General features: G+C 42.2%; 1 protein-coding gene across 1 annotated transcript; it reads right to left on the minus strand.

The window, feature by feature from the left end:
* Positions 1 to 2,573: 2,573 nt before the first annotated feature.
* On the minus strand, positions 2,574 to 8,562 carry dtwd1 (DTW domain containing 1). The gene is made up of 5 exons (XM_080765610.1): positions 8,472 to 8,562; positions 6,097 to 6,345; positions 5,253 to 5,390; positions 4,134 to 4,422; positions 2,574 to 3,160 (listed from the first exon to the last, which is right to left on the minus strand). The coding sequence occupies exons 2-5, from the start codon at positions 6,289 to 6,291 to the stop codon at positions 2,931 to 2,933; spliced, it is 852 nt and encodes a 283-aa protein (XP_080621736.1). The 5' UTR covers positions 6,292 to 6,345; positions 8,472 to 8,562; the 3' UTR covers positions 2,574 to 2,930.
* Between the last annotated feature and the right edge of the window lie 3,735 nt (positions 8,563 to 12,297).

Raw genomic sequence — 12,297 nt, forward strand, 5'->3', positions numbered from 1 at the left:
CATACTCCTATTTTAGAGCCAAATAAAAGTCGGTTCGGCTCTGTAGAGCAGTGATACCCAACTCAGGCCCGCGGGCCACATCAGGCCCGCGGGACCATTATGACTGGCCCACCAATGAAAATCTAAAAAAAAGAAGAAAAATAAATCTGGAAAATGAAATAAAAATAAATAAATCTGAATGAGTTATCTTTAATTACATTATTATAAGTAATACTATTAGAGTTGTACTATTACTCGAACGAAAATAGGGGAGATGCAATGCAAATGAAAGACATATACTGTGTATCCCTATTCCCTGACATTTTATAGCTAAACGGACAGAATTCTATTTTATTTGAATGATGAAACCCAGCTGCCATTAATAGTTGGAAATGGAAATTGCGGAAATTGTAATTGCGGAAATGGTGGAAATGGTGGAAATGGAAATTGCGGAAATTGCGGAAATGGAAATTGCGGAAATGGTAATTGCGGAAATTGCGGAAATGGAAATTGCGGAAATGGTAATTGTGGAAATTGCTCTTCAGTTATAGCTATCTATTTTCAGGTAGATTGTTTTATTTTACTCAGTCAGCCATATCACTACTCATTTTTTTTTCATGAAAAAGGTCATAGCTGGGTAATCTATTTTCAGGCAAATTGTGTTTATTGTATTTTATTTTACTCAGCCATAACAATTTATTTTCTGTTAACCAACTTGCTGGCTGGCAGGCAGGCAGACAGCTACTCATAGACAGGCAGACAGACAGACAGCTACTCATGGAGAATTGGACAGGCAGGCAGTCAGACAGCTACTCATAGACAGGCAGACAGACAGCTACTCATGGAGAATTGGGCAGGCAGACAGCTACTCATGGACAATTGGACAGGCAGGAAGGCAGACAGAGCTCATAGACAGACAGACAGCTACTCATGGACAATTGGACAGGCAGGAAGGCAGACAGCTACTCAGACAATTGGGCAGGCAGGCAGACAGCTACTCATAGACAGACAGACAGCTACTCATGGACAATTGGACAGGCAGGAAGGCAGACAGCTACTCATAGACAGGCAGACAGACAGCTACTCATGGACAATTAGGCAGGCAGGCAGACAGCTACTCATAGACAGGCAGACAGACAGCTACTCATGGACAATTAGGCAGGCAGGCAGACAGCTACTCAGACAGGCAGACAGACAGCTACTCATGGACAATTGGACAGGCAGGCAGGCAGACAGACAGCTACTCATAGACAGGCAGGCAGACAGCTACTCATAGACAGGCAGACAGTAAGACAGCTACTCATTGACAGACAGACAAATAACTACTCATGGACAGACAGACAGGCAGGCAGGCAGGCAGGCAAAGAGCTACTCATGTTATGTTATTATGTTATTATAACAGCTACTCATGTTATGTGCAATAATTTGTGCAGTTATGGAAACAGCTCTTTGTGTTTATGCAAGAAAATGTAACACATTTATTTATTTACATATTGTGTGCATGCACATTGTACTTTGATACATTTTGCGAAAATAAAGCAATTGAAAGAGAGAAGTTATCAAGTATCATTAATGTCGTAATTTTATCTACTGGCCCCTGGCCCCTTGCCATTTTTGTAATGTGGCCCACAGGTAAATCTATTTGAGTATCCCTGCTGTAGAGCCTACAATGTGACATCATTTGAGGTTCGGGGGGGGGGGCGGGTACCGTCCTAAAGTCGGTTCTTCGGTGCTACTGAAAATTTCTGACGAGCCGAAATCATTTCGGCACTACAGCGCCGAAACAGCGGTAAAATAGGAGTATGAATCGGCCCTTAGTCCGACATGTGGGAACAACGGTCGGACTAGCGCTCGAACATGCGCTGCTCCTGTGCTTGCGGTTATGGTTAGTGTAACTGTCCCAGTAATGGATATTTTCGATTTTCGATTTGTACTTTTCTATTTCTATTTTTCTATTCGATTTTATTACTTACCTTTCGGCAAACGTATATGTGAACATTATGTAGGTTTATTTGGGTACATAATGGTAAATGCATGGTGATATGGTGCCATCTACTGTGCTCTGTTTTGTTGTCTGTCTGGTTCCTGGGCAGGTTGAATTGAGCTCACCTGCTCTGATTACCTATTTAAAGCACCTGTGGGTCTTGGGCATGTCAGATCAGAACAAAAAGAGCAGAGCTGCAGAGAGGAGCTCTCTCATGTCAGAGAGTCTGACATGACTAAGATAAGATAAAATAAAATATAATATGAAAGAACTTAACTGAACTCCTGAATAATCGGTGCAGAAGGCGCATACGGTATGTTCCCAATTGTTTTGTTTGTCTGTAAAAGTTATGCCATTGCTTGTGTTTATTGTTTGTGTACATTTTATTGTTTGTTTAACTGACAAAGACGTTCATATTTCACTGTTTCATGATATTTAAAAGTGTATATTATGTGATTTATTTACAGTTTTTCACGGTCATCACTTGGGACAAATAAAAAGCCCTCAGTGAAATCAGTTGGAGCGTTGTCATATTTCTGCCACGGATAAAGATGGTTTGGGAGCAGTTACAGTTAGGTAGGTTGACTGTCGGACCAATAGTGTCGGAACGAAAGCCTGTACCAGACGTTTTTGGGGCTACAAAAACAGGAGGGCAATGTGTTTCGGCAGGTAAACACCACTACAGAAAGTGTGTGTGTGTTGTATATATATTTTTTGTTTTACCCATTTTCCCCCTATACCAGCAGTCATCCACCACTGGAGTAAACACAGGGCAAAGTTACATACTGCCTTTTACTGGAAAGATCATGTGAACACAATCTTCACATAATGTAGTATGGAGTCTTTTGGTTAAGTGCTGAAAATTAAGAACTACACTTATCTTGTGCATTGCAATACTATTTTCTAGTGAAGAGTTTAATTGCAGTTCAATGTTACAGTTCAATACATTACACTGACAGTCATTGCTTCATAGTTTTCCAGCAGATGTTTTGGCCTTAGTGATGAGTGAGTGCAGGTAAGAAAAGAAAAAGAGTAGGTTATCATATTCTCCAGTGTAATCCTGAGCCAGACAGTGCTCATGGTAGTCCTTTAGGAAGTAGTAAATAGCCTCTATAGTAGACAGGTATGTGTCAGGCTTGCCCTTCTGGTGGCGCCAAAAACACGTTTTCCTCGTGGTCAGCTCTACCTGGAGCAAACCTGCAGGGAGAGAGAACACATTGGATATAAATGTGCTCTGAGAATCTACTCCGATTCCAGAGCTCAGGGTGCTTGTGTCAAAGCAAACTGATAATTTATTTACGAACCGTCAGAGCAGATAGTTTTGTTGCCATTTTCAACTTTTAAAATGTATTCAAATTAATTATTTTATCCTATGTATAAACACGGTTACCTGTTTTGTAACTGAATACTAGTCTAGAGTACCAAAGAAGCCATAACATTTTACACAGCTGATTCACCACTAGACACGGCGCGCCTCCATCATTGACACACAAAGCAAACGCTCCCATAGTTTCTCTTCCGGATTTCCCAGTATGTTGATTATCACATGCTGGGGGTATTTCTAAGGTGCTGATTACGAACATTTTCTTGATTATCGGGTGATAACAGTTGAATGGGGTGCAGCAGCACAGTTAATTCAGTTTTTGTCAAACTCTCGGACAACCCGGCTTTTCACTAGGGTCCCTTTTCCACCGGGGTTGTGTGTTATATTGTAGTCAATGTATCCGAATGACTTTGTTCGGAACTGGAACCAAAATATGGCCGCCGGTTCCAAGAATCTGGAACGGAACCAGTTCTAGAACCAAAGTTTGTTTGGTAAAAAAGGGGTCAGTTTGCGCTCGCAGTGCTCCCAAAGCACGGCACTTTACATTTCCAAATGCTAATGCTCTGGATTTCCGAACAACCAGAGGGCTGGATGGAAATTGCCAAAAGTATCTGTCAATATGCTTCTGTTGGTTTATTTAGGACTGTAACACTCACACACACACACACACACACACACACACACACACACACACACACACACACACACACACACACACACACACACACACACACACACACACACACACACACACACACACACACACACACACACACACACACACACACACACACACACACACACACACACACACACACACACACACACACACACACACACACTCACTTTGCAGTCTTTCATCTGTGATGATCTTGTTGGTCTGGTTCCATGTGCTGTCAATGAAGACCACCCTCTGGAGGGGACACGCTTTTGACTCCAGGCCCTTAGCCTCATCTGGGGCCCCTGACCCCAGATCAGTTACAATGTGTGTGGCCTCTGGTGGCTCCCCTGTTCTCAGCCTCTTCAGGCAGTGCTCGTCAGTTGAGTCATGTGACCTCTTTGCAGCGCCGTGGCTCAAGCTCTGCATCATGTCTTGCATGGTGACAGCGCCTGGGCCAGGGAACACCACCACCACCTGGAGAGAGAACACAGTGTGGTCTAATCAAATGCATTATTCAAAAGAATATCTGTATATCTGCAGGCTGCATGCACAGAAGGCTGTAGTAGTTAACCCATTCTGACCTGAGATCAGATTCATGCGAGGTTTCCACTGGACGCACACTGGTCTGATTAACCCATTCTGACCCGAGATCAGATTCTAAAGATGTCAGTCGTTCTTCGATTTTTCAAAAATAGCAGACCTACAAGCTCATAGCGCGCCACTCGGTGGCGCGCTATGAGCTTGTAGATCTGCTATTTTTCAATAGCTAAAGCATAACATGATGCCAACACCAAAACGGGTTCCCGTTCAGAATGGGTTAATGTGTTAGTTACTCGATAACAAATCCTCAGTGTTATTCTATTTGAGCAGCCTAACATGGCATGGCAGCCAATCAAATACCAGGCCTCAGGCTACCATACCAGGCCTCGGGCCTACCATTGCGTGGCACATCTATGCACGGAATGTCTATGGAAAGTCGGTGGGACGAACAGTTCTAGAGTTACATGGATTACAGACGTACACACAGATGTGGTGCATTCATAGATAGTAACTGTAATATTACAATACATTTTTTTTAAATTACTTATAGGTCAGGACTCAGGAGCCTATCTCCCATTTCTGTAGTGTGAGGCAGCTGTGTAGATCCCCCCCCACCCCGGCCATGATGTACAATGACATGTGGCAATATTACCTAGTTACTCGCTAAAGTAATATAACGCACAGGCATTAATATGTTACACTGAATGCTGTACTGTACATATATGGTAGCGTCAGATAAAATGTACAGAGAAAGAGCAACTAACGTTTTCCCTTTCATATTCAGGTATGCATGGGTAGGTGTATATGGTGACATCACTGGGAGCGAGGATCTTGGCATGGACAGCTGTGCTCTTGCCATCAGTCTCGTTAGGATGCTTGATGATGTCAATCTTCACCGGGAGCTATGAACGGGATATAAAGAATCTGGTCAATATACAGTAGTTAACACATTTTGTACATAATACGTCCTGAAACGTCATAAGGATTGGAACCGAGATGTGCCTTAGACGTCTGTGGACGTCCTAGCGACGTCCAAACGACGCGGGGCGAGATAATAATATTCAGAATAATTACCTTTTTTTTTTTTTGGCATTTCGCTTTTCGCTTGCCGTATGCTAACGCTCTGTGAAACTATTAGCTTGTCATTGACTCCCATGTTAGCGCGGCGGAAAGAATGACTCGTATATCCTCATCCAGGGCGCTCTCCGTGGTGATGAATGGATCGATATGCTGGCGCTGCATTTCTGCTCCTCATCCGTCTCTCCCGCAAAATATGAACTCTTTTTGGAGCGTATATAAATATATTAAGATGATCGGAGATTGTGATGGCACTTTGTCAGTCAACTTTTTTTAAGAAAGTATTTCCGGTTCATGGCTTTCAAAATAGAAGCGATCACTACTCTGGCGATTACTCTGGCGCAAGCAGCGCCTTTATTTTGATGCAGTTCCGGTACTAAATGTGTTAAGCACACTACAAGCTGTTCACAGAAAAAAATACCATGTAAAAACACCCATGAAAAAAGGGTAAGATTTAAACTTTTCCAGAATTAAACATTTATTTTTTATGACCTTCAAGCTGTCTTCTATCTTAACAATGGTGTTTCTGACCTTGACCGAGGGGATTTCATTCTCGACGACACCCACTAATGAGCAGCATGTGTAGCAGAAGAACATCCTTGATCCTCCACACTTGTGGCACTTCAACCTGCCCTGCTGCTGTGCTTTCTCTAGCACCGCGTGTGGTGCCAGCTTCAGATCCCGGAGAGGTTCACTGGGATGTTGAGGCCCATGGTGGTCTTCCATGTCTTGATTTTAATATTTTGACACGCTGATGCAGGATGACCTATTTATAAATACCTGCCGTAGTGTAGAATGATGCAACAAAAGAAAGTATTAGCCATGAATGTCCAATAGAGTGTGTGTGTGTGTGTGTGTGTGTGTGTGTGTGTGTGTGGAATAATTAGAATTCCTTCATTAATATAATTAAAAAAGTAAAACTTTCATATAATTTTTTTAATCTCGATGATTATGGCATACAGCTCTTGAAAATCAAAAAATCCCATCTCAAAATATTAGAATATTTTATGAGACCACAAAAAAGATATATATTTATAATACAGAAATGTCGACCATCTGAAAAGTATTTTTAATTTATGCACTCGATACGTGGTCTGGGCTACTTTTAAACAGGCATGGAGGTGGTAAGCCTGTGGCACTGTTGGTGTTATGGAAGCTCAGATTTGCTTTGATAGCAGCTTTAAATTAATTTGTATTGTTGAATCTAGTGTCTCACACCTTCCTCTTGACAATAAAACTGATTCTCTGTGGGGGTCAGGTCAGGCCAGTTGGCTGGTCAGTTAAGCACAGTAATACCATGGTCAGTACACCAATTACTAGTAATCTTTTTGGCTCTGTGGACAGATGCCAAGTGCTGCTGGAAAAGGAAATCAGTATATCAATAAAGCTTGTCAACATACAGAAGCACGCAGTGCTGTAAAATATCCTAATAGATGGTTTATATTAACTCTACAATTGATAAAACACTGTGATTTGGGGCCATGTTATCTGCATGGTGTTGGTCAGTGAAAACTTCACACTGGAGTCAACACAGCCATCTACCAGGATAATTTAGAGCAGGGGTAACCAACCCAACCAGGGGTTCGCGAGCCATTCAAGTAGATCCCGGAGTGAGCGGGTGTCAGACTGACAGGCAGCCAGTCCATCACTAGTACACAGTGTTTGACCGCTATCTCCGGTAACCCCTGTGTTGTGTGCATAATCAGAAAGTCATGCATATCAGAACAGAACAGTGTAAAAACCCACAGAGCTAAACAACCTCTCACTCACTACCATACCTACACAGGCAAGCAGTGACTACTCTACTCTGACTATGGAAGATCTGGGGGGAAAAATCATAACCATCAATAATCATTTCCACCAGGAATGGGAGCATGCATCCTTCCGACTTAGCCATGTTTTCCAGCTCGATTTGGCACCTGCCCACAGTGCCAAAACTACTAGTAATCGGTGTACTGACCATGCTAGATTATTCTGTCCTATTATCCTATATGCCTGTTTTATTATTGACTTCTTCTGCGCTGTATTGTATTGTATTCATGTATTGTATTATATTGTATTGTATTCCATTTGTGAAGCACTTTGGTACAATGAGAGTTGTTTTTAAATGTGCTATATAAATAAATTTGATTTGATTTGATGGTATTACTGTGCTTAACTGACCCAGGAAGGTGTGAGGTGAGACAATTCAAATGAGTTTAAAGATGCTATCAAAGCAAATCTGGGCTTCCATAACACCTCAACAGTGCCACCGATGAGTAAGCCTGGGACAGAGGCTACAGTGCCACAGGCTTATCACCTCCATGCCACGCCCCCTTGATTAAATAATTTGTTTAAAAGTAGCCCAGATCACTTATTGAGTGCATACATACATTAACATACCTTTCAGATGGTCAACATTTCTGTATTATAAATGTTTTTAGTTATAATATTTTGAGATAGGATCTCATGAGCTCGATGGCATGCCATAATCATCAAGAATAAAACAAAACAAAGGTTTAAATATTTCACTTTATGCACAATGAATCTAGAATATATTAAAGTTTCACTTTTTGAATTACATTATGGAAGAATGTATATATATATACATACACCGGTATATATAATATATATATCAGGGCTAAGAGACAAACGGTTTAGATACAAGGAGTTTTTGATTGAATGATTGAATATTGATAATTGAGTGGTACGATTTTACAAAGATGCAGATGAGGCCATCAGTTGACAAGACATCAGACATGCATGTACAGCATGTTAGCAAACGTTAGCAATTGTAGCTATAGGCAGCTGCTATAACAACAACAACACATCGGGCAACATTAATACATCGGGCAGAACAAGGTTGGTTGACATGCAAAACACTGATAATAAAGGTAGGCAAAGATAAGACGTTTTCTTCCACTCACAGCAGAAATACGGTGAGCCCAGTCATTTACAGTAAAGTTGCATGCCATTCATAAACAGCATCGTAGATGTTCTCTTCTTCTACGCCGGAAGTAGCAAAGTCAAGCACTGAAGCACATCCCCTCCCCTCTCCTCTCCTCTCCCCCAGAACAGTGCCTCAGGCTAGGACGCGACGAAGAGCAGCAGCACATGACATCACATCTGTATTAACGTTCTATCAAAATGTAGGCTTGCCTTGGACCAGTACAAAACTACAAAATACATGTCTTTCTTTTCTTGAGCTTGTTGGCGCGAGGTTATCAAGGAAGGAACAAGTACTGGTGAGTGGTGAGGTAAATCTTGTAGATTAAATTAAGTTGACGTGTCGTTTTCACAGTACCTCTTGACTAGGATAGAGGTTTGGAACTTTGGGTTGTGCCGTTTTGCCATGTATGGACCATCCATTTAATTAGCCATGAAGGGACATCCTGGCCATCACAAACCTTTTTACAACAGTCATACGGTGTCAGCCAGGGCAGGGGATACAGGATATGTGGGCAGGGCCTACATGTAAAATTAGCTATAGCCTATTGTCCAAAATGTAAAATAAATAAATATTTGAAAAATCTCTTACATGATGTGAATATGCACATCCATCTATCCATCCAACCACTTATCCGGAGTCGGGTCGCAGGGGCAACAGTTCCAGCAGAGAGCCCCAGACTTCCCTCTCCTCCTGGGGGATACCTTGATCAATGTCAGACTTAATTTTATCCTTTATCCTATGTTTTGTAGCAATTGTAGAAATATTTTACTTACATTTACTTTAAAACATTTTCCAAATATATATATTTTTAAATGAGCATTCAGTGATTTGAGTGATTTGGAAAACCCCCCGGTAACAAGATGTGCACATGCACGCACTACAGTGGGGTGACATGCAGTTACAGCACACACACCAAGGCCCGCCCCCGCTCAATCATGATTGGCAGAAACAAAGACCCCTCTCTATCCTGATTGGATGAAGGCTGGGCCACCTAGCCAAAAACGAAAACGAAACACAAGATTTTTTAATACGGTACTTAGTTTAATACTTTCTACGTGAGCGAGCTTATGTTGGATATTAATGATTTCTGCCGTCTTTGCAAAGACAACCTTAATGGCGTTTAATGTGTAACACTAAACTATATGGGAAACATCACCATGGACCAATCAGAGACTGCAGGTTGTAGCCCGTTGAAACGCAGTCACTGATTGGCCCCGGTCATTTTCTGATTTCTACAACTTCCGCATACTCTCTGTCTATGGGATGAAGTCCAGACTCATATGCGGGGAGGAAGCGTCAGTGAATCCACGTTATTAGTCTGGCCAGTGCCATCCTAAGAACCCCCTGATAGTGGGGCTGAAAAGAACAAACTGTAGAGAGTAATGCAATAATAACAACAAATAAACATCGCATAGATGCACCTGGGACGTATCCTCAGTGATGTATCCCAAGCCCAAGGTCATCAAGGTTTCGGGTCTCGCAGCATCCAACTCAGGTGACCCAGCCAAGGGTGATCAAGTCACGACTTACATCCCAGTAGATATCCACGATCAGTCCCATTAAGGAAAGACAGTCCGCCTCTCCCAAACTACTCTGCCGGGACTGGGAGGTCTGGCACGTGGAAGGACTAGGCTCTGTGGGTTGACTCCTGTCCGGGCCCCTCGTACATCTCATCAGGTCCACTCCTGCTCTCACCAGGTGCAGCCAGGACCTGCGCGTTGCACCACCAGACTCACAGCACCAGACACATTCATTCAGGAGTGGCGGATTCTTGAGCCGCAATGGTCCCGCAGGCTCCACCGGGGCCAACGGTGGTGCTGCAGGCTCCGCTTGCGGCTTGAACGTGGGCTGTTTGGCCTCCTCCTCACGGAAGACACAGTCTGGGGCGCCAACCCATAGTGCTCCAGTCCTGGGTGCCGTCTACCGTGTCACCCGTCTCTCCGGTGGTCACCAGACTATACCCGGTTGGTTGTCACATACTGTAGTCTATTCCTATGAGTCACTGTAAATAGAACAACGAAAAAATATTGCATGGATGCACCTGAGACGTATCCTCAGTGATGAATCCCAAGGTCACCGGGGTTTCGGTCTCGCAACATACCCCTCACTCATATAATATATAATTCTATAATAATAATGCAAAGATACAGTCTACCATTCATTGTCAATGGAAGCCGACGACATGAAGATGCAAAGATGCATCCAACGTTTGTAGCTGCTGCTGCAAAATCTATGACGCTATAAAGCTACAAATTGAAGCTGAGCTGGGTTCAACTTACAGATGCAAAGCTACACAGCTACAACTGTAGCTGCAATGACACACGCCACTATGGACGCACGCTTGATGACGTCATCGACTGTGAGCAACAGATTTTAACAACGCGACAAATTAAGCTGTGATCTTTGCATCTTTTGCATCTGCCCGTGTGTGCGCAGTTTAAGACAAACATGATAAAAGATCATTTAAATAAATCTTGTATAGGCTATCTCATGGGAAGTGCGTTAAAAGGGGCAGTGTTCCAGACCAATCCAGATTAATATTGATAAACATCTTACATTTTTAATAACCCTTCACCCAGGCTTTCTAAATCTTATCTACTTGATAGAATCTCCTGTTTTTATTTACACATTTGTTCTCTGCTGCAGAATAATACCCACTATCATGTTCTTATGTTAGATCTTATTCTGTGCTAAACAGAATCTAAGCCTGGAGTTTTGTTCTGCTCTCTCCTATCACAGTGGAATCTGTTGGCACGCTCTGCAATCAATCACCCTAACCTGGAGAGCAGACACCTATAGAGTCCTGTTACATTAACAACGTCCAAGTTTCACAAATGACCTGTCTCAATCAAATATTGGCTCAAAAGTACATGGATGTAAGAAAAAGGGTAATCTGATCCATACTCATGGTACGTAAGGTTTATCAGTGCAAATGCTAATATCCAGTCAATTCTTCAAAGCCAGATGTAGTTGTGTGATGTGAAACAGACTTGTTATGTCACGTTTCAAAGATACCTGGGCTGCCCTGTCACACATTTTATGCACAATGAGAGATCGCATGCAGACTTGCACGTCAAGCAGATGTGTATCGAATGTGGACTTAGTGTATGTAATCTTGGATTCTGAACATGTGTGTGTGAATCTGCCTTGGTGTATACTGTGTGCCAATCATCTGATGCATTTAGATTTATTACCAATGAATGAAACATCAGGTTACATCATAGAATATATTAATCTCACAATTCTTGCCTTGCCTGTCTTTATTGCAGCCAGGAAGAACTGGAAATCATTTGTTGGGCTTACCACTAATACTATGTGGCCTTGATCAAAACCTCCATGGGCTCAAAGTCAGTCTGACCTGACTGCAACATGTATGCATTCTTTAGCAAAGCTCTTTGTGTTTTCACAGAGATTCCTAATTTTAAAAATGACTTTTGCCAACCACCACACTTTTAAAATATAGACTACTGTTTTTAGTCATTAAGCTTTCAGTAATGAGCTTACTGTACTGCCATTAAACATAGGCACTCTGAATCAGACTTGGGAGTCTAACCATAATAACAAGATCCACAGCCATCCATCAGATAATGTCAAATACAATCACATTGCAGGAGCGTCTGAAGGTCCAGATGGATTTGAAACATAAACTGTTTAAGGTACCTCATTTCAGTATTTATGTGAGGGTGTCAAGTTGTCAACATGTCTAAACCTTAATCAGATCTCATATGTTGCTGAGTTCACGATTATTACACATTTTTGTGTCTTGTTTTCCAGGTGTATGCAGACTGCTTGGCCCAGACAAT

This window comes from Protomyctophum bolini, assembly GCF_963924005.1.
Source record: "Protomyctophum bolini genome assembly, chromosome: 1".
Classification (NCBI taxonomy): domain Eukaryota; kingdom Metazoa; phylum Chordata; class Actinopteri; order Myctophiformes; family Myctophidae; genus Protomyctophum; species Protomyctophum bolini.

Bases quoted from the DNA above. Each gene is read 5' to 3' on its own strand.
- dtwd1 (XM_080765610.1), bottom strand. From the start codon at position 6,291: ATGGAAGACCACCATGGGCCTCAACATCCCAGTGAACCTCTCCGGGAT. The intron at 5,391-6,096 runs GTCAGAAACACC...TCCCGTTCATAG, and splicing joins ATGAAATCCCCTCGGTCAAG to CTCCCGGTGAAGATTGACAT. The intron at 3,161-4,133 runs GTGAGTGTGTGT...CTCTCCCTGCAG, and splicing joins CACAGATGAAAGACTGCAAA to GTTTGCTCCAGGTAGAGCTG.